Genomic DNA, 23,821 nt, shown 5'->3' on the forward strand with positions numbered 1-23,821 from the left:
TCACCTTGAGTTTAAAGCCAGCCTGGACTACATAGCAAGACCCTCCCCCGGCCCCCAAAAAGTCACAGGACTTGAAATAGCTCCTCTTCCATCCTTCATACTGGTAATCTGTATCTTATTCATTTTTGTTAGTCTTGCTAACAGTTCATCAACTTCACTGTCTTAAAAAGAAAAACAAACCTTTTGTTTCATTGAGTTTCTCTTCCCCTCTCTGGTACTGAGGATCAAACACAGTCTTCACACTAAGCTATATCCCCCGCCCTTTTAAAAAATTTTATATTTTAAGGTAGGGTTTCACTAAGTCACTATGTTGCCCAGGCTGGGTTCAAACTTGTGATCCTTCTGACCCAGTCTCCCATTGTGCTGGGATTGCAGGCATGTGCTATTATGCCTGGTTTTTTTTCTTTCAATTTTCTCTATTTTCAGTGTCTTTAATTTACAATTTTATTATTTCCCATCATCTGTCTGCTCTGAGGTAATTTTACTTTTCTTTTCCTAATTGCTTAAGGTGGGTAGTTAGTAGGTTCTCAGCCATCACTGCTTGGAGGGACTGGAGGTATTTCCTATGGCCAGGCTACTTGGTTCCTCTAGGATGCAGAAAGCCCTTGGACTACACAGCTGAAATTTGTTTTATCAGTGCTGGGCGTGGTGGCACACACATGGAATCCCAGCACTCAGGAGGCTGAGGCAGGAGGATCACTGTGGGTTTGAGGCCAGCCTGAACTGCATAGCAAAACCCTTTCTCAAAAAAAAAAAAAAAAAAAAAAAAAAGAAGAAAGAAAGAAAAAGAAATTTGTTTCCCAGACCAGGCTGGCTGCAATATGATCCCTTCTTTTGTTATTCCTGCACTGCCCACTTCATGGAAGGGAGGGAAAGCTGCTCCCTAGTGGCTACTGATTATCAGCAGTACTTCATGCCAGTCTGGCTTGGCTCACCTAGTACTGTTGGCAGGATCCCCCTCAATCTCAGTGAGGAATGAGCACACCTGGGCCACCTTGTGTTGCTAGGCTGCAGGTCAAGAAATACCAAGCCAAAGTTCTCTTCTTTGGTTGGGTAACTGGCTGCAAGACATCCTGCTGCCAGGTTATTTGACCAGTTGTAGATCCCGGGACATACTGCCTTCCTCTTTCTACCTTTCAGAATTCTCCTGATTATCTTTTGTATCATTTCTAGATTTTAGGGTTACATTTAGCAGAGAGATGGAGACAAAGGCAAATCAATTACACTTTGTTTCATCCTAAGTCTCATACGTTTTTGGGGGTAGTTTTGGGGGCTGAACCCAGGGCCTCATGCATGCTAGGCAAGTGCTCTACCACCAAGCCACATCCTCAACCCTTTTTATTTTGAGAGAGGATGTCATGTCATGAAGTTTCCTGGGCTGGCCTCAAACTTGTAATTTTTCTACCTCACCTTCCTGATTAACAGGGATTATATGCATGTGCCCCTATGCCTGGAGCCTCATCATGCATTTTTATGGTCAGAAAAAAAAGGCTAAAGGAGATTGATTTATTAATAAATCAGCAAAATAGTCTCAGGATCATAACAGAATGCAGATATCCTCATTCATAGACCAGTTGTCTTCCCACTACACACCACTTGCCTAAATCCCATTGGATTGAAGTAACATCAAATCTTTTCACAAACATAAGCAGTCAGTGAGCTTCTTACACTTGAAGACTAAAGCAACATATTAAAAAAGAATTAATTTAACAATCAAGTTAAATTGCACATTAAAAAGGCAGCATAGACTACAGGAAATCTAAATGCTAGTACAAAAAATAAAACTCACAAAGATTTTATCAATATATATTAGTTTATAACTTGGGAGGCTCAGGCAGAAGGGTTTGAATTTGAGGCAACCTCATGCAACTTTGCAAGACTCCGTTTCAAAAAGAAATGGCTTGGGATGTAGTTCAGCATTCTCTGGGTTCAGTCCTCACTACAAAAAAAAATCAATTTAGAAAACCACAGTTTGGTTATTTCAATGGCAAATCATGTTTTCTACATATGATGAAGTTTTAATGTGATCAGAGATTTCCCTACCAGGGAAGCCCCCCTGTCAAATCAGGGGGAGTTTTTTTTTCATCATCTTTATTCATTAAAATAAAGCCATTCACTGGCTCTGTGTATCAAGGTTTTAGTTCACTCTACAGTAACAGCAGAAAAACTCCAACTAAACTTTCACATTTATTGAGAATTTTTAAAGTTGTGATTGGTGAACTTTTTAGAGACAAGTGCCCAAACTACAACCTCAAACCCATTATTTATTGCAAAGTGCCAACACTGCAATTAAACCTGAATACCGAGGTCTTAGTTTAGAAAAAACAAGTCATATATTAACATCTTTGGTCTTAAAAACAAATTAACATGAGTGCCATAGGTTTGCCACCAGTGTTTTATACTGAACTAAGGTCATTAGCTCACAAAAGACTTCATAGGAAATCACAACTTAAAAAATTCTCAATAGATATATGTTTATTTGGACTTTTTCTACTGTTACTGCAGAGTTAACTGAAACACTGATACACAGAGCCAGGGAATGGCTTCATTTTAATGAATAGAGATGATGAAAAAAAATCCCCCTAATTTGATAAGGGGGCTTCTCTGGTAGGGAAAATCTCTGATCACATTAGAACAGTGCTAAGCCTGTGGAGCCCTCATCTGGCGATGGGTCTCACAGGTGCCCATACTACCTGAAGGAAGCCCAAATTGGTCAGACTCAGAGCTCTGGCCTATTGTGACTAGTTTCCTGTGTTTGGAATCTGTTTTCACGGTGCCTCTTCTGTTTACAGAATTTCAAAACAGTTCGAGTACTTCAAGCACAATCAAAATCCAACGAATAACAAGTAATTCTGGAATGTTTTTCATGATGAACAGCAACACATTAAGTCAGCTTTGACATCTCAATGGAAGAAGCACACAAGCAGCCTTGTTACAGAGGAGATAAATATTAAGCATTATCTACTTCCAAGTTTCAGTTATGCTCTTAGCAGCTAATGCTCGTTCCAACATACAGTAAATCAGATTGGGGCTTTGAAAAGACTCCATATATGGCAATTACATGCAGCCACCTTCTTTAAATACACCTCTTCCAATCTTGGCTAAGGAACACCCAAAGCACCAGAGTCCAAACAGAAAAGATTCTAGTTTTCCTCTAATACTATGTGTTTGTGTGTGTATATGTATATATATATATTTTCTTATGATTTATAATGATGAAAAATAATTTACTACATGTAATATATCAGGGTCAGGGAGGCACATAGAAGTAACTAAGTATATTTTTCCCAAAGGATTCTAAAATGCTTAGGAAAATCAAAATAAGTCCATCAGAATTGTCAACTTCTGATAAATTTTCACTCAAGTCCTCTCTTTTTCCTTCAAGAATTCCAACATAATTTAAAAATAAGATACATGCTTCTACACTTGTACATTATCAAATAAACTGCCAAAAAAGAGCCAAACACTTTCAAAGGCATGTTTGCAGAAGAAATAAAGATAAGGAAGCCATAGTGATAGCTTAATGGGTAAAGGATAAGAGTCACACTCAATTCTGCCAGAAGCAGACCTGCAGAGGTTCAGACACGCATCCAGGAATCAGCTCTGTCTGCCAAAATATCAAATGCTCAGTGTATGCAATTGGCAAGAAAGCCCAGGGAACTGCCACTAAGCCTGTCACTGTCACTAGTGAGGAAAGACAGATAAGTTCCCCAGATAGTTAAACCTGCAAAGGACCTCGTCTCTAACCCAAAGCTAAGTATTCTTCCCTTAAAAGAATTTACATTTAAAGGTCCAACGTATCCCGACAACAATTCACTTTCTGAGACATCCCGAAATATTTTCCCTGATTATACTACAAAGGGTGTAAGCTTTTGGGAAAATCCTTTTTTTAGTATTATTTTGCTGTAGCAAATAACAATGAAACTCTGTTTTATAAATTGCTTTTCTCAAAATGAATGTAAACTAGTGAGTGAACGCCTATTGTAAACTGTGACCACTAGTCCAAAGTCCGTTGTACATACAGGCTGCCGTTGTATACACAGTTGTTAAAAAGTTAGGGATTGTGACAGAAGGGGTTGTACTTCCATGAAAAATATCAACTTGCAGATAAGAATATCCCACATCAAATGTTTCCTTTGATTTTCAAAGGAAGGCTCTTTTGACAATGGGAAAAATACTAATGACTAAAGTTACTTGGATTGTTTAAACATTTAGAAATTTTTAAAAGCTGAGGGAAGAGTTTTCTATTTCCTAGAGAGTCCCTTTTCAAGATCCAGCAACACATTATGATTCAATGTTACACTTAGCTGCTCATCTTGAGTGGAGTAGGACACATACAAGATCAAAAAAATTCAAATTAATCTGGAGACTTTGGGGAATCCCTGGAGACTTCTACAGAAGCTGTGAAACTTCCCCAGAACAGAGCTGGGAACCATTCTCATGCATATGCTGTTGTTTTGATTCACAAAATATTTAGATCTGACCTATTTTCTAAAAGGATTTAGGATGCTAGAGATTTTCAATACGGTGCCAAACAGAAAAGGGGGTCTAAGCCTCTTGGTGATGGTATTGAGTTACAAAACTTCTAAAGATACTGACAAAAATCTCTTACACCAGGGAACAAACAAACAGTACACTTTTATAGCCAAATACACTTTTATGTTACCTTTACAACCAGAAGGTTGGATCTTCTCTGGCTAGTGAAAAAGCCAATAGCTTTACCCTGACACATCACTTTGTTTGACAGGAATAAGCCTAGTGCCCCCCAGTCAGAAGGATGGGAAAGGGAGGTCTGGGGTAGGAGGAAGAACACACACACACAGACACGGGGATGGGGGGGATATATATATGGAGAGCAGCCTGCGATTATGTAACAGAGGACTCTGGTAGGTTGTAAATATTTATGCAGGCAAGAAAATGCTGTGCATCTACAAGCAAGGCTGGTAAAGGTAGGCTGGTTCCCTTAGCAGCTTAACCCTTTTGGCCAAAAGATCAGTCATCTCGGAACACTGAATACTAACGTGGTAGAGAAAGCTCAATTTCCACAATTTAAATGGTATCATCTATAGAACACTGGTTAAAAGACTTATGTTAGGTAACTGAAAAATGCTATATTGCAAGCACCTCAGTTTATAATTTTAACATTTGGTTGCCTTCTCCAAACTAAATCAAGTTAGAAGACATTTATCAGAAATACTGCTTCCATAGTTTTAAAATACTGTAATCTTGGGCAACCCATTCGGGACCCCTCCTGTTTCTCAGAAGCTATCCCTATTCCCCAGTAAATTTCTCTTCTTTTCTTTTGTTTCTTTTTTTTTTTGAGACAGGGTTTCACTATGCAGTTCAGGCTGGCCTTGAACCTACAGTGATCTTCCTGCCTCAGCCTCCTGATATAACTAATTTTCTGAACTCTCTGTTCAGAAAAAAGACCTGAAAAGTATCAAATATTTAATATGTGTCTAAAACAGGTAAGTGTTGCATGTGTAGTTAATTTTAAAAATCTTTACCATTAAGATAACAACAAAGTATCTTCCCAAAAGATTTAAAGGCATCATGTTAGTGACACATGCATACCCATGTTTACAGCAGCACAGCTCATAATAGCTAAATCTTGGAAGCAGCCTGTATTCTCCACCAACAGATGAATGGATAAAGAAAATGTGGTATTTATACCTAATGGGATACTACTCATTATAAAGAAGAGTAACCTTGAGTCATCTGTAGGAAAATCGGTGCACATTGAGAACATAATCTCAACTGAAATAATGCAGATACACAAGCTTAAAATAATACATGACTTTTCTTATATGAGAAACACAGAAATATAATTAAAGAGCAAAACAAAAGATAAATAAGAAGAAACAAGGGGACAGATTTTTTTGTAGGAGGAGCAAGAGATGGAAGGGGGGTGATGGAAGGGAGAGCAAGGGATAGAAAAGGACTGAGGTGTGTTATGTACACGTACCAATTGTCCACAATGACTGTAATCACCATGCATTGCAGACACGTACTAATAAAAATTTTAAAAAGATAACAGCAAGCCAGGCAGGGTGGTGCACACCTGTAAATAAATCACAGCACTCTGGGAGGCTAAGACAGGAGGACCACAAGTTTTGAGCCCAGCCTGGGCAATTCTGCAAGATCCTGTCTCAAAATAAAAGCAAAAATAAAGGCATCAAAAGTAAATAAAGATAAAAATTGCTTTCATCTGAAAACACTATCATAGAAGGAAAAAGATGGCTAGTAATTAGTGAATCATAATGAAAAGCATCTTTGGAAATTCAAAAATTTTGGATTAAAAAAGAATTAGCAGGAGGGTTCCTGGTAGAGGTTCTACTAGCACACGAAGCAGTGGCTTACAAAGGGAACAGAAAGCAATACACATTTTTAAAACGTCTGACCTCAGAGCATCATCGGCAGCCTTTCTTAGGCTAAAGTCTGTATTTCCTCATGGTGTTTTTACCCCTTCAATCTACAGACGCTGTAACAGTGAGGCTCTTTACTTATCTTGGTCCAGCAAGGCCAGACTAATGCAGCTGCCACAGATCCCCGCTCCCTCACTGATTACAGAGCCATACCACCAGAGCAGAGTTGCAGCTGATGGGGAAGACGGCCTTTCTTCAGGCTACAAGAGAAGCACTGTGCTGAACCAAAGATTGCAAAAAATGAACTGTGGAACTTTTCTTAGTGTTGTATAAATTCTTCTCTTAGGAGAACTCATATTTTTTTTTACTTGACAAATTATAAATTCATCTCGTAAGAAAATTTCTTGTACTATGCTTTAAATCTGAAGAACTGTTCCAAATGCCAATAACCACCTATCATCTCTGCTGTTCTGAGTATTGTCCTTGAACTGAGAAAGGACAAGCAGAAAGACCAAAAAAAAAGCACACATTACTGCATTTCTTCTACTAAAACTTTCAATTCAGCAGCTGCATTTTCAACACCTTCGAAATGAACCTCTCTACTTTTTCAAGTGACCTAATTTTAATTAAAAATGTTCTCTCTCAAGAGACTGAAGCCCGATATAAAGGAAAAGTTGTAAGCGAAGTGGAAACAAAAGGGTTCTTCTCCCGGACTTTTGTAGGTAAGTTTTAAAGACTACTGAACGGTAGCAAGATTTTTATTTTCAACCGTATTTGTGAGGTCATTGATTTTTTCTTTTCATTTTTGTTGGTAAGCAGGCTAAAGAGTAGTAGATATATGTCATTAATGCTTTCTTAAGGAAATTTCAGATTAGGTTTTATCTACATCTGATTATTTTCAAGGCGTTTCATACAAAACAAATTTGTTACTGTTTAAAAATGAGCAGGTAAAATACTACTCAGAATATATTTAACTTCTTTTGGAAAACTGAAAGATTTTGTTTAAATTTCCAAAACTACTTCGGGATTACAGAAAACATTTTAAAATGAAAAAAGTGGCATTCAGTGGAGTATTCTTGCCTTAAAGGTGTTGGACAGGGGAAACCCATAAACTTGTCTGTTACAATTATTCACTTTTAGTAAAAAAGATGCCAAATCTAATATGTGAAGTATAATAATTATTTCTCTTTTAATATACTTTCCTAAGGACAGAATAAACTTAGGGTTGAGAATAAAAAATCTTAGACTTTACACTCTTTCTAATCAGCTGAGACTGGGCACGTTCAGAGTGGTATGGCTGGAGATTGCACTCTTTCTAATCAATGGATGGATACTGTTACTGAAAATTATAGAGATAAAAATATGTAAATAACTTTGCATCTCTCTGGAAGATCAGATTTTCACTACTACTACACTAATCATTCAAATTTACAACTGACAACCCTCAAGCCACACACTTTAAATAGTTCATTTTTACTATTAATTCGCAGGTGGCTGTTTTAAGAATAGACATTGTACCTCTGGACTTAATGTACAGTAGAAGCATATTTCACCAGAACTCTGACTCTTACCAGGAAAACAGACAATGGAAACCCTAATATACTTTAACAACTTCTCCTTAGAATTTTCTAAGAATTTACAGAAGAACGTAAGGTTTATATAGATATACATATATTATACACACATACTGTGTATATATATATTTAAAATTCAAAGTATATAAAAGCTTTAATCTATATGGCATGGCATCTGGTAAAGTGCTTGACAAATGCCATATTTAATAAATAACACTGAATTAAAATGTGCAATAATCACCATCACTTAGTTAAAAACAAATAAGCAATACTTGAAATAGATTTTGCAAAAGAAATTATTAAACACAAGAATCGGTTTTATAGAGTTTGATGGTTACCACAAACCCATACCTTAACATTTTCAGTGAACCAGGTTTGCTCTTAAAAAAATTATTTGTTTTTATTTTTTGTTGATTCATATATGAGCTTTCAGAGTTTTAAAAAAATTACTCAGAATTCACTTTAGAGAATATTCTTGGAAGTATTCGTACATACGAGTGTATACATAAAAAACCAGATTCTAGGCTACCACTTCTACTCTATGACATGTCCACAGAAGTAGTAACCGAACGATCCTGATGTTGGTTGTGGGGAAAACACCTTTTAAAAGAAACAATACATAGTGAGATATGTTGCTTGTAGCAAGTGCTTCACTTTGCTGAAGGAATAGTAGATAATGGAAACATGATCTCTTCACCACAGAAGAATGGCCTGAAGAGACAAGTTTCCTGTGAAGGTAAGACTAGAAATACGTAGTTCCTTTACCTTTTTTTTCAAAGACTGATTTCCACATGGAAAGCTAACTGTCTTAGGACTATTTGTTGAACAGAACATTCCTCTCAGCATTTTCTTTAGATGTGGTAGAAGGTATTTAAAAACTATAGGTATTTTGGTTAAATTATGCTTTCCTAGGAAACTTCTTATGCTCTGTCATCATTAAGATGGCCTATTAAAATCCCCCATGACAATCAAGGATTTTAACATTCAATGTGCAATTCTGGTATATGCTAGTTTAAAGTTGCTTTACCTTTTGGATTATTTATCATCTCCATGTGGTAAATGCTGCTACATTAGACATTTCATAAAGAACTGCTTTTGTCAGTCATGTATGATTAAAATAGTCCCTCCCATCAGCCTTTTTTGGCTAAAATTTGCCCGATAAATCTCGTTCTGTTCTCTACTTTCAACACACTACATTTAGGCTATAAGTTTATCCATCTCAGTATTTTAACTAGCAAGCTTAGTTTACTTAACCTTTATTTACTTATTTCTTGTACGAGTTTGAAAGTTAAGGTATCTTATTTTTGTTCTGTAGTGATTACCCTGAATTTTTTTTCATGGTGGGGACTAAATGCAGGGCCTCACATATGCCAGCCAAATGCTCTACAACTGAGCTATGAGTTACATCCTCAGCCTCACATTCTTATTTACAAGTTCAAAACTAATCAATTTATTCTCATCTCAGTCTTGGGGTGCTTTTAGGTATGACCTTATGTTATTGTTGTCTAATATTTTCACTTCACCTTGGGCGTTCACCTTCTTTAAAAAAATACCTTTATCAAAACCAGACCTTGTATTACTTTATATACTTAGTGCTTATCTTGATTTGCCTCCTTTTATTATTGTTTTTTACATCTCACTTCTTCCTTCTGTGTTTAATTTTTTTTTCTGAATTATATCTCTTGGAATTGAACTAAATTTAAATCCACTGAAGCTAAACAGATTCATAACTCAGTTTAATTAAAATGAAATACAATTAGAAACTTGGCTGCACTAGCACCATTTCCAGCACTCAAGAGCTGCACATGGCTACTGCCTACTGCACAGGACAGGGATGCTTTAGAAGCTCCTCTAGCCATGATATGGGAGAGACAAACGTTGTACTTTTGTTGAAAATGTCTATGTTCCTTAAATTACTGATGTGTTGGTTAATTTTTTCTTCAATCCTCTGAGGAGTGTGTTGTTAGTTTGACTGGTGTTCCTTTGTAAAGACTCTATCTCAGGCAGGCTTCACAGTCACTCATCGACTGTTGAAGCTAGATAGAATTTATTCCAGCAATTGAAACGTTAGTTTTTGTAAGCTTTAATTGGTTACTTTTCAATCTACTTGTTATTTTTAATGGCATTTGATTCTTACATTTTGATTGCTTTTTACTTCATTTTATCATCCATTAAAGTCTCTAGCTGATTATTCCATTAACTAACGTTTTTAGGAAGGACTGTTTTATCCTACTTTTGTTGTGTACTACCTTTCATTCACTGTGAATTATTTCATTACAGTAGTTAGTAATTGGGACCTTGAAGCTTATTTGTGAGACTCCTGGGCAACCCTGGGTTAAGGATATATCATGTCAAAGGATTTTGCATTTGCTTCTGTCAGGTATCCTGGAGTATTTACTGGCTGACAATTAATTTATGTTGATTTCTTGGTTTGAGTAAGAAATTATCCAAATGGATGCTATAACTTGAACCACAAAAATCCATGAAGAAAAGCCCACGGTAATAATTTTTAGTGGAGACAATTTCCTTATAGCCCAGAATTCAAAGTAAGATAGATAAACCTGGCTGGCATCCCCTGAGGGTGGAGACAAATATTGAAATATAGCTCATTATGAGACTGGATATATGCTGGTATTTGTGTCATAGTTCTAGCTCCCTACCATGTAAGGCTTTTTTCTTTTTTTGTGCTGCTGGGGATAGACACCAAGGTCTCACAAATGTAAGGCAAGTGCTCTACCAGTGAGCTACATCCTCAGCCCTCATGAGGTTCTGTTTCCTGATCCTTTACACACTATAATGATATCCTTATATTAAGGAGTGCTCCCAACCCCAAGAGCTCTGTAACAGCCAGCAGCCAGTGTCAGCTCACATACTTCCTAGTTTAGTGCTCAGTGTGTATGTGTGTGTGTGTGTGTGTATGTGGTGGTACTGGGGATTGAACCTAGGGCATTCATACTATGCTACATCCCCATCCCCCTGTTACTTTCTATTTGGAGACAAGGTCTTGCAAAGTTGCCCAAGCTGAGTTCAGCTTCTTGTCTCAGCTTCCCACCATGCATGGTTTAGCTTAGTTTTCGCCTTGTTGCAGGCCCAGGGAAATGTCCTCTACTTTCTTTTTGGTTAGGTTATACATTTCATATTTATGTAGCACTTCTAAATGCCTGTAGGGGGAAGATCTTGCTGGATAGGAGTTGAATATTTTAACGTGCCCATGTCATAGAACCCTTAGACGGTTAGAGACTCTGAGGAACAGTTTTATAATCCAGCTACTTAGGAAAATAGATTCTGTTTCCAAGTGAAAACAGATCAGTAGGTTGGTAATAATGTGCCTGTTTACATAGCAATATGAAACATCATGACCTATCGGTCAGAATGGCTTCTGTTTGCACGTGTGTGCGTGTGTGCGTGCATGTGCGTGTGTGTATTCATTCATTTGCAGTGCTAAGGATCAAACTCAGGGCCTCATGCACACTAGGCAAGCACTACCACTCAGCTATACCTTGCCCCCTTTTTTGAGATAGGGTCTTACTATGTTGCCCAGGCTGGCCTAACTCACAATCCTCCTAATTCAGACTCATGAGTGCCTGGGATGACAGGTGAGTCCCACGATGCCTAGCTGCCCAGATTTATTTTTATTTTAAAGTTCAGGGGGCTAGCACAATTCATAATAGTGGCCTATATGTCCATCAATTGATGACTGGATTTTTATCGTTTTTGCTTCGTTTTGTTTTGTCTATGTTGTTGTGATTTTATTGTTTTTTAAAAAATTATCTTCATAATAAAAAAACAGATGACTGGATAAAGAAAATGTGGTATTTATACATAACAGAGTACGACTCTGGCACAAAGAAGGCTAAACTTGAGTCATTTATAGGAAAATGGATGCAAATTGAGACCATATGTTAAGTGGGATAAATGAGACACACAAGCTGAAATATCGCATGGTTTCTTACATGAGAAACTAAAACACAAAGAGCAACATAAGAGATAGATAATAGGAAATAAAGAGGTAGATAAGATCTCTTGCAAATGGGAGCGGACCAAGAGACGGAGGGAGAAGGGAAGAAGGGGAGGGTATAAAAAAGAACTAGGATGTGTTACACAATGTGCCAACTCCCCATGAGGAATGCCATTATTACGTACTGCAAACATGTACTGCTAAAAAATAAGAATAAAAACAAAACAAGTTTAGAAGGTTGAGGATGTAGCTAAGTGGTAGAGCACCTGCCTAGATTTGTATTAATGGTTGTGTGAGGCTTTAGGTTTGATCTCTCTAGCATTGCATTACAAAAGAACACACACACACACAGTCCTCTGCCTTTTTGTTTGTTTGTTTGTTTTTAGGTTTTTTTTTCTGGTACCAGGAACTGAACTCTTGACCTTGCACTTGCCAGGCAGGTGCTATACCGCTGAACTAAATCCCCAGCCCCTCCTCTGCCTTTATGGGACTACAGTAGTCAGAAGGAACAGGAAAAAGTACACTATAGAGCACCTGCACTATAAAAGAACCTGTGTTGTGTTACTGAAATACATATGATTGTTTCACTAATAAGATTTGGCTTCAGTCTAGGAGAGGGACACAGACTATGATAGTTGATCAGGTATCTGACTGACAAAATACCTTATATTCATGATTCCCTTCTGAGATAAGCAGGTCAGAGAAGAGTTTAATTTATACAAGAATAGAAAAGTGGCAAAGCCTAGAACAGAGTATGAGTCTACAAACCAAATTCCATGCCAAAAAAGTGTTATCATCCTCAGATATACTTTCTGCAGCTTTTCTATCTAGAAATCATTTATAAGTTTCAAAAAGGAATGACTAAATGAGAGACATAAAAATCTAACACATAGCTTCCCAATTGTTGTTCCATTCAGACAAGGCACAACAAAGCATGTGTTAAAGAGATTCATGCTTTAGACTTCCATTGTCTGATATGATAGCTGCTAGAGCATACGGCTACACAAATTCAAATAAAGTAACTAACCTAAAAAAGTATTATTTTTCACTTACACCAGAAGCCACATTTCTTGTAGCTGATGGTTATCACAATGGACAGTACTGATACAGAACTTTTCTATCATTACGGAGTTCTACCCAACAGCACTGCTCTAGAATATGGATTGGTGAATTAAAGAATTTTATTGTTGCAGTACATGGAAGGAATACTGTCTTTGAAGACTGACAGTCCTAGATTTTAATTCGGTATCTCTCACTTACTGCCTTTATGACTCTTAAGCAAGTTTCCATGTCTCTGGGTCTCTTGTTTCTTACTCTATGAGTTGGAAACCAGAGATAAGGTGATGGAACATCATCACTGTTCAATAACTACACAATCTGCAACCTCCCCATTCTTCACTGAAGCCCTATTTGAAGACTTTTCAGGTTGCTGAAAGGTCCTTGTACAGAACGAATACACAGTATTTCTGAAAGATTTTAGAGAATTACCAAACTTAAACCTGTGATTAATGAAATTATTTTCTCTGTAAGATGTTTACCTTTTTCTTAGGAGTAGAGCAAGTAGGTGGGTACTTTATATGAATAAAAAGAAATTAAAAATAAAAAATAGAAGAATTAAGTTACAGTTCAGTGTTCTATTACATTAAATCTAAAACTTGATTTGAACACAAGAAACTAGATATGAAGGTATAATTTGAGTTAAATGGGTCAGGTGTCTTGGTGATATTTCTCACAGGAAAATGACAAAAGAATAGCTATAGAATCAGGTATAATTACCCATATATATAATCAGACAGTAACTAACTTTTTATTCAAAGAACAAATCCCTAAACAACTCATAAGCTTGGTGACCCAACAAGACTATTTTCTACTTTTAAGACAAAGCAGACAAAACACATACTCAAGAGAGGCCTCAACACTCCCCAAATCACTGTTTGCAGTTTTCACTTCTCCCCAACACAGCTACTACTTCAAATATTTTCCCCAATGAATGATCTGGGATAGTGAGTTTTCTGTTCAACAAAGGAAACCTTTGTTTCTACCACTTGTTGAAAATCACATTTTTTTTTTCCGGTACCGGGAATCGAACTCATGACCTTGCACTTGCCAGGCAGGTGCTGTGCCGCTGTGCTAAAACCCCAGCCCCTGAAAATCTTTCTAAAAGAAAATGTGTTAGTTCACTTTTCACTGGAAGAATATTCTAATTAACATAATAAATACTTGAAATGACAACATCTCATTGTAACAAAGTATGATACTATAATGGGTTAAAATTAAAGGATATTGACATTTTCATGTTGTTCCCAGGTTACAGTTTAGCTATATATAGATTATTCACAAAATAAAACCTAGTATTTGTTTTCTTACAATTTGTTCTCATTTGTTCTACACATGGACTACAGGAATATTCCCAGATACTGGAAGCCCTAGAAAGTTAGGCTCTGGCTAATCAGGGTACAATTACACATCATACTTCAATTTCACAGGGTCTTTACTTGTAAAAGGAATATAGTTTACTTCAGGCTTTTGCTAAATGGTAGGTCTGTGGTCTTTGATCATTATCCCCACTGACTATTAGGAGCAATGGCTAGATTTAAGTTTCTAGGTAGTAAGACACAGAATTAAGCCAATTTCTCTTTTTAAAAAAATTAAATCTGTTCCTGGTACCGGAGAAAAACCAAAAAAAAAAAATTAAATCTGTGTTCCTTTGCAGAATTTCACCCTAGTGGAATGTTCAGCACAAAGAAAACAGCCATCTGAAATAATTCTGCTGCTAACATTAGTTTAGTTTAAATAAATACCATCTAAACTTACAAGTATTAAAAACATATGCAATATATCTACAGAATTTAAAATTGGAGAGGTAATTATTTGACAAATAGCTTACTGAAAAGAGATAGTTCCTATTTCCTTACTTAAAACATAGGTGAGGAAGAATTTGGGCTCTTCTCATTCAGGAAATTACGAAACATATAAAAATTAGTAGCTTCACACATGCACACACACACACACGTATAGCTTGGCAGTACTAGGGACTGAATATAGGGCCTTTTGCATGCTAGGCAAACATTGAGCTGTATCCTTAGTTTGTTTTTGAATTTTACATTACATTAAATTAAATTAAATTAAATTAAAAGCTAAGTGTGGTGGCGCATGCCTATAATCCCAGCACTCGGGAGGCTGAGGCAGGAGGATCATTGTGAGTTTGAGACCAGCCTGGGCTACAAAGTGAGCTCAAGGCCAGCCTGAACTGCATAGTGAGACCCTGTCTCAAAAAGACAAAATAAAATAAAAATTAAATTAAATTAAATTTCCCAGGCTGGCCTTGAACTTGCAATCTCTGGCCTCAGCTTCCTATGTAGTTTGCATTACAGCCATGTGCCACTACACCTGCCATCTTTTTATATTTTACACTGAAGACATGCTCCAATACTAATTACTTCTCAACCAAATGAAATGTAAACACGGTAACTTTTACCTTTTAAGTTAGAAACAAATTTTTCCAACAATATCCTTAGGTGAGCATAATCTCTCTGCCACTGTAATGGATTCTGATATCCTGAAAGTTAATGCCAAAACAAACTGATTGCCTTCTGCCTTTAATCACCTATATTTTTAATACCCATACTGAAATATAAGAACCCAGTATACTTTTCTGTACAGATGATCCCCTATTTAATACAATTCCACCTAGATGTTTTGACTTTGCAAAGGTGTAGAAGTGATGTGCATTCATTAAAAATTGTCCTGAATTTTTTTGCAGGCTAGTGGTATGTGGTATGACACTTTCCTGTGATCCTGGGTGAAGCACCTAGTCACAGATCCCAGTGAGACATGTGATCACAAGGGGAAACTACTGAGAGTCTATAGTGTACTGTGTTGTTAAGCTACAATATTTGGTGGTGTGTGAAGTGCTTTTATAACGTGCATGGGGCTTCTCAAGAAGTAACCACTGTAGGCTGAGGAACATTTGTACTGTACTTTCTTTAAAAGGGCTGTTCTAGTTTTGACAACTGCATTAATCATTATTAGCGCCTGTAAAATGCCAGAAAAGACCCTGAAGTAAGAAGCAGGAAAAGATTTACAACCCTCATTCTCCAACTGAGTGCCCATCTATCTCTGAGTCACCATTAATACAATGACAACACCCTCCTCCCATTACGCATCTCTGACATTAGAGCATAGTAGCTTTGGGAATAGCACAGGTACTCAGTAGTCATTCAATTAAACAAACCATCAAAAAATATCACTATCCAGGGCAAAGACAGTACTTTCTCTCTGGAAAGAAGTATCAGTATTTGCTTCCACCTGTTTCTCCCAAACTAAGTTCTGTTGGCAGGGGCATGGGCAGCCAAGAGTTCAGTGCTCCTCACATCAGTGCTAAAATAAGGAGTGAAACTTATTTTCATGAAACAAACAAATATAATGCTAATAAACTGGATTGTATAGTTAACTAAAGTAACAGTACTTTGTTATACACAAGAGTAGTAAGTTTGATATCAAGAGACGCATTTATAATTCTAAAAAACAGGATAGGCCACATTTCATATTATAATTTGAAACTGGAAAAATGATGTGCAAAAACAAAGCCATTTAATATTAAATGTAAACAGACATACTCACAGCTTGCATTTCTATACAGAAGAAATGGTTCATGGAGCTGAAATTCCAAGTCTTTATTCACTGGTTCAACTAGATTGTGCATATTCAGTCGATTTACAATGGTAAAACCATGGTAAGGTGAAGCTGACCTTAAATTTAGTAGAAGAAAAATCCAAATTACCTTATAATCTACAACAAAGTTATATACTTTATTTTCATCTCAAAAAAGAAAGAATACATCAGGGACGATAGAATATTATCAGCACTTAAAACAATAAACAAAAAATTTAGGTCAGATCACAGCCCTCCTCTGCTCAGATGTTATCAAGGACTCAGTTTCTCAGTGTAAAGGCCAAAGTCCTTATCAGGGCCCACGATGGACGCCCCCATCCCACACCCCAGCTCATCCCCTAGGTTTCTCTCCTTGCTTCCTCCGCTCCGCTGACTCTGGGCTGCTTGCCACTCTCTGTGCTGGTGTGTTTACACCTGAAGACCTGTGCCTGGAACACTGCCTCTGCATCCATACAGTCATCTCAGCTCGGCAAGCATGTGCTCAAATGTCACCTTCTCACTGCGCACCTGAACTGTCCTTTTTAATGTTCCCAACCACAATGATGTGAATCTTTCTCTTTTTATCCACACCACTTACTTTTTTTATACTGACTGCCATTCTTCCAAACTAGAGTACAAGATCCACACAAATGGGATTTTTGTCTTATTTTTTCCCACAAATGCATCCCAGACACACAGTATAGATATTTGTAAGAAGTGTCATTCATTTATTTTAAATGTTATAGAATTAGCTATAATGACTCCTCATCATTACATGAATCATTTTCCTTAACACTACATAGGTTTTTATATAGTTCTCCTGAGTTAGGTGGAAAATCACTTGACTCCTGTAACAAGAAATGCCTTTAGCTCCTGTATCAGTGGGATTTAGTACACAATCCTTTGAACATGCCTTATACATACTAATACTTCATAGTTTCTCATTTGTTTTTCCATGGCATACATAAGAGAGAACAGTCTACAGACTAAGAAATGAGTCTAGCATGTAGGCCTGTACCCAAAGAAAACACAAGTAATGTACCTGGAATTCAGCTCTACTTTTTTTTTCTTACTCCAAACCTACACTTTATTTATACTAAGTGAGTCATGCAAAGTCATATTGATATCCTGGTAGATATTTATCTCAGGTAAACAAACGGTCCTCCTATTTCCCAAAGAGTTTCTTGACTCTTCTTTCATTAGAACCAACGCCATATAAGTCCATGAATTGGATTAAATCAAGTCACTGCTGTACTAAATCTCACAATTTGTACCATGGGTCTGTTCTATTTTAACAATAAAACCTGCAAAAGTACTCTCCAAACATCACTGATACCAAGGTTCTACTAACAGTTAAGTGTTCCTAGATACTTATGGTTACTTTTTTTTTTTTTTTGGTACTGGGAATCGAACTCAGGACCTTGCAGTTGCTAGGCAGGCACTTGTGCCACTGAGCTATATGCCCAGCACCGTTCCTAGACATTTACATTGCTAATGAAAGTAATGAAAGGGTTGAGGGTGAAGACCTCTTTTTCTTTTTTTTTTTTAAAGAAGGGAAAAAATGAGTAACAAGAAACAAAGTATCAAAGAAAGAGCTTGGTGTATAAATACCAAAGAACTTATACTAAAAATGGTTAGTGTTTAGGAAAGATCTCAAAGCTGTAAAAATTTAGAATATCTGACAACACCTTTTTTTAAAAAATGGTAGCAAAGTTTTATTAAAGGTAGGAGAAGAAACAGGCTCTGCAGAGTTTGAGGCAAGTACAGGTAGGAAAAGAAGTACATCCTACAGCGTGAGGGTGGGCTATACTGAAAAGGCATGATAGGTGATGAAATCTTTTTATTAGCACCTTAAAAGATACTTAATACAAATAATAACAATAAAAAAAAGAACAGGTCATCAGTAATAACTACCGCTGCAGACACTGTAAGCCCTAGACCGCAAGGGACAGAACCTGCCTCTATTTGAACAAAACCTTTAGAGAAATTCAGGAAAAAAACTACCCCACGAGTATAGTATTCTCTAAGTTTCCTTACCACAAAGTTGCAATCCAGTTATATTTTAAAATAATTCTCTTAAAGTAAAAAAAAGTGCAATTATGAGTAATCCAGGCTTCTAAAAAGCACCTCCCAAACTAAAAAATACATATTATCAAAGACACTGTACCTAATCCAGGACTTTCGCCAGGGTTGGGCAGGCTGGAAAGGGGCAGAACCAGTCATAGGAGACAAAAAGCACAGAGGAGAGGACCTGACCTCTCAACCACACTACTTTATAGAACTTGTCAATACATATTCCTCAAAGGTACACTTTTTCTTTTTAACATGGCAGAACGGAGGCAAGCTTCTGTTTCACACTTTCTGAAATGGTTTTATTCTAAATCAAAGGGAGGATCCGAGAAGAGAAATAACTAGGTAAGGACCACACCATTACAGATGGATAAAAACGTGAAGGAGACAAGGAGGAGGGTTCCGAAGACAAAATCTGAACACACACGAACCATTTCTTATGGTATTTCTTAGCCTCAGACTTTATTTATTTGCAGTGCTAAGGACTGAACACAGGGCCTCAGCATGCTGGACAAGCACTCTAATATTGAGCTACATCTTCAGCCCCTCACTATTAGCCACAGAAAAAAACATACACACACACTTACCTTCGATATACAAATAAGGTCCCTTCTATATCGGTCTTCTCCTATAACAGATAATGAGTCAATTAGTGTTTTTCTCTCATAATCCAACACCAAAGAGTTCCAGTGGAGGAGAAATGGTTTATGTTCAAGATCAACATGTTTTATTTCCTGTAAAATTAACCACTTCTGAATAGATGAAGTCTTTTACTCTACAAATTGCTACCAGTTTCTTACTTATTTATCTAATACTACTGATGCATGCTAAGTATATGTAATACTCAATCCAGCAACATGTCTGTATCTACAACATTTTTCTAATTAGTAAAGGTGAAAATCACAGCGTTAGCTTTACCATTTTTTTTTGAGACAGGGTTTCACTATGTAGTTCAGGCTGGCCTTGAACTCATTAGGTAGCCCATGCTGTCCTCAAACTCATGGCAATCCTCCTTCCTTAGCATCCTAAATGCTGGGGTTACAGGCATGTACTATCACAGCTGCCTAGCCTTAACTTTTTAAACGCTAAAATGTTTTAGATTTCTAAATTTTAAAGCCAATGTCTTATGTCAATTTCTTCACTTTTAAAGTTTAGTAAAGTTAATAGAAAAAAAATGGAAATTCTGTTATCAGACACTTTGATTCATCACTGGGGGAATCTGGCATTCACAAATTTTGTGGTTAGGTAAGAAAAACTATTAAATACAGTTTGTTCTTGTAGAACTTTATTGAAGAATCACGGATTTTTCTTTTTTTGGTACTGGGAATCGAAAGAATCATGGAGAGTGAAATTATACTTCATCTAAAGTCATTACTGTAGACTTTTAAAAAATTTTTAAGGGGGGGAAATTAATAAATAATCCAACTAGGCTGCACTTCACAGCCTAGATTTGACCTAATATTTTAATGTAATCAAAAACTACCAAATCTTTACTGTAAGTCATATCAAATTGAAATTGTTAGGGTAAAAAAATTACTGTCTTGATTTCTTTCAGGAGTACTGCCTTAGCTTAAATACCATGAAGCTTTTCCTTCCTAAGGATTCAGAAGCTTTTTCTTGACTTTAAAATGTTATTTAGCATAAGAAACTGATAATCAATTGTCTCACAGTAAAAGAAAATTTATCTGTCCAAAACAGTGCAAAGTTACAACTCATAAAATAATGAAGAAAAAAGATTTTGGCTATATACTATGTGCCATGATCTGAATAAACAAATGGCTTATTTTTCAACCCAGATTTACTTCATATTTAAAACACAACTCCCCAGTTTAAAAATTCTAAAATGTTCAAAGTCTTTGTGAATCAATTACAAATAAAAACTTTTTAAGCTGGGCATGGTGGTGCTTGCCTATAAACCCAGCACTCAGGAGGCTGAGGCAGGAGGATCCCTGAGAGTTTGAGGCCAGCCTGGACTACATAAAGAGTCCAAGGCCAGTCACAACTACATAGTGAGACCTTGTCTCAAAAAACCCAAAAAACAACAACCCCCCTAAAAAACTTTTCAGAAATAAGTCCTAGCCCCATTTGTCTGCAATCCATATTTCACAAATTTATGTACAGAACAAGAAAAGTGATTCAGCACACTTCAAATTATAACCACTACAACAGTAATACCTGAAAAAAATCCATAATTTTATTCTAGTGGCTTCGTGTATCTCCTCTTCCCGCAGATGAAGGAAAGCTAATTATGAAAACTTCATCTGTATTAGCTGTTCATAAGTGTCAAAGATTTTCACAACATTACTATAAATATGTGACCTATGGACCTATATGTTATAATCTTTCGAAGTTTTGTTAACGATCTCATTCCTTACTCAAACGTGAACGCCAATCCTTGACCAACTCAATCTAACTAACACTTAGGGATTATTTTCTAAGTGCAAAGCCTATAGCCGAACAAGTTTTAATTGCGACAGGTCAATTACAAGAAAACGGGAAATTCTATAAACAACTACCGACGCTTCAAGCAAGGGTTAGCGAGTCAGTAAACAGACTAACTTTTCCCTCTGGTGCACGAAAGCCAAAAAGTACTTAAGTCTGGTGAGCCTTCCGAGGTGACATCACTGATCTCGGTTCCCTGTAAAGAGCCTACAGGGAATCCAATTAACACAGACGCCTTTTCCCTAAGTGCCTTGAAATCTCTTCCAAAACTCTGCAAACAGAATGTAGTTCGATTAAAGCCGGACTACAGCTCCTTTCCAGAGAACTGAAACTAATTGGATTTCAAGCTTCCAATCCAGATGACCTCTGCGAGGGGGGCTCTCACACCGCTGCGGTGAGCGGAGGGGAGTTTATTTCGGATATTGGGTACACACTGGCTAATAACCCTCGAAGCCTCACACGCAGGTTTTCAGGCACCTCCCTGACCCCACCGGCCTCAACCCCCGACCGCTCCGTGAAGAAGACAGGTCGCCCACGTCCCAAACCCGATCCCCTGGTGCCGATCCCGCCCCAGTCCTTGCCTCCACCGGCCCTTCCCCGAGGTGCGTCTCGCCTGCTTCGCTTGCTCTTCCCCCGCCAGCCCGAGGGCCTCGGACACCTCCCCGGCGCGGGCTGGGCTCCCGGCCGGCCCCCGGCGGGTCTCCACCGCCCTGGCCGCCTGCCCGGCCCCCACCCCAGGCAGCCTGCGTGGCCCCTTTAAGAGGCGGCGGCCGCCGCGTTGGAGTCCTCAGCGCGCAGGCTTCACTCACCCACTGGTTGGCCTTGGGGCAGAAGGTGTACAGAGCGACCTGGCCCGTGAGGTCTGCGATGCTGGTGATGTAGGGGTCGTGTTGCTTCAGAGCCGCTAGACTCATCTCCTGCCCAGCTCTACTCAACGACTCCATCTTGAATCTCGAAGCGGAGCCCCTCCAGTGGGGGCGGAGTCTCGAACAGGAAAGTGCTCCCCAGACAAAGTTCCCCCACCTGTGTCAGCTCCCTCGACTTCCGCCTCTCCGCCGGCCACACGGCGGGGTGGTACGTCGGCAATTCTTCTCCGCTCCGTGCGCACCTTGGGCGCCGGGTTCCGGTAAAGTTAGGTTCTAGTGAGCCGACAGCGGCTAAAAGCACGGCTGCGCTGCGGAGCTGGCGGCCAGGCGTCGCGGCGCTTCCTCCTAGCGAGTTAGAAAGACCGGATGGTGAGGGACGCGCGGTGCTCTTGCCGGGCGAGGCTGCGCACCACCGCGGCGCCTGCCTCGGGTTCGCACCCGGAGCTCCTGGAGCCGCAGGAGCTACTGGTCGCTGTGGAAGTTCTGGGCTTCCCGGGGCGTTTAGAAAGCACAGGAGGCTGCGAAGGAGGGACCCCCGAAAACCTCTAGAGCGCAAGTTTCACGGCATCGCCCACCGTTAACAACTTGATGGTTTCTTAAAATTAATTACTTTTTTTTTTTTTTTTACAGTTTGGTTATTTCTCTTTTTTTTTAATTTTAAAAATAAAAGGAGGAAAATAACAGACAGACAACCTTTTGCAAAATAGCAAAAGAACAGTACAGACAATACAGAGTTACAAACAGTGGTGGGAAATTAACAATGCTTGTTATATTACATATTGATATCTTCAAAATGGTTTCTCATGAAAACAGAAACATGCAATATTGATCAATCAAGAACTCACTGACAGTTTCTTTCAGCAAAGAAATAGAAGACAGTAGAACAACTATGTTAACTATCCTGTATATGCATACATACAAAATTTCTCCTTCCTTTCCTTCATTTTGGCTATTTCTCAAAGAAAAGTTCCAGAACAGCTAGACGAACCGGCCTAGAACTACACAGGAGTCTTTTTTCTATTTGTTTTAAAAAAAAAATTAGTAAATTTTTTGCGATACATAATAATTACGGTATATTCACCTTGAGGAATTGGTAAATATATGTGTCGCATCTTAATCATTTTTACTTCCCCTTCCTATCCTCTCTTGTTTCTTACTTTCCTTGTCTGGCTCCTACTTAAATACTTCCATTCAGTCCTGGGAAAAGCTTATGAAGACTTGAGTCTGTCTTGCGTCATTTGAAGTATGAAATAGATCACTTATTCACAAACATCTGTTGAGCATTATAAGACATGTCAGAGTCAGGTAGCAGCTAAGTCACGTACTAGCTAAAAAGTAAAACAAAGCGCAGAGATTATAGGGAGCCTTACATCTCCAGAATTGTTTAAACAAAACATTTTCTTTTGTTGTAAAGACATCTTAACAGAATTGAAAATTTTTGAAAGAAAAAAAATTTTTTCATCAAAATAACATGATATATTTATATTGTTTATGATTTTACAACCCTGGACCATTTGTTAATAGAAAGACAATCCCTACATTCTTTGCAGAATCATGTATAAAGCATATGTAAATACAGACAAAGAGAAGTGTAATTTATCTGCCATTCCACCACACAAGTATTCAGTGAATTCCTCACTGTGAATTGTTGGCCCTCCTTTGGGGTTTCTAACTCTAAGCCATCTTCCTGGCTCTGGAAAAAACTGAGAAAAGCAGGACAAAACAAACAAGGACAATGCTAGAGACATTTTTTTTTGAAGCACAGAGGAGAGAGTTACTAACTCCTGGCTGGGGAAGCCTTCCTAGAAGGCTTCAAGGAGGATGTTTGCGTTGGTCCTGCAGGGATGAGGTGTACCTCAGGGATTTAAGGTAAGGGCTCTCCTTCATTTCACT

The 23,821-nt window shown here is 38.0% G+C and overlaps 1 protein-coding gene across 2 annotated transcripts in view; it reads right to left on the bottom strand.

Annotated features, from left to right (window-relative positions):
- Nucleotides 1-22,060, bottom strand: part of Dcp1a (decapping mRNA 1A) — a 58,219-nt gene extending 36,159 nt beyond the window's left edge. The window contains exons 1-3 of one of the 2 annotated variants that reach the window (XM_013515611.1): nt 21,872-22,060; nt 19,208-19,248; nt 16,521-16,648 (exon numbers count right to left, since the gene is read on the bottom strand). In XM_013515611.1, the coding sequence (XP_013371065.1) occupies nt 16,521-16,648; nt 19,208-19,248; nt 21,872-22,006 (304 nt within the window). In that variant the 5' untranslated portion in view covers nt 22,007-22,060. The remainder of the gene's footprint in view (nt 1-16,520; nt 16,649-19,207; nt 19,249-21,871) is intronic. The other variant, XM_005387374.2, reaches the window with a different exon arrangement.
- Nucleotides 22,061-23,821: the final 1,761 nt, after the last annotated feature.

This window comes from Chinchilla lanigera, unplaced genomic scaffold, assembly GCF_000276665.1.
Source record: "Chinchilla lanigera isolate Chin_1 unplaced genomic scaffold, ChiLan1.0 scaffold00029, whole genome shotgun sequence".
Classification (NCBI taxonomy): Eukaryota; Metazoa; Chordata; class Mammalia; order Rodentia; family Chinchillidae; genus Chinchilla; species Chinchilla lanigera.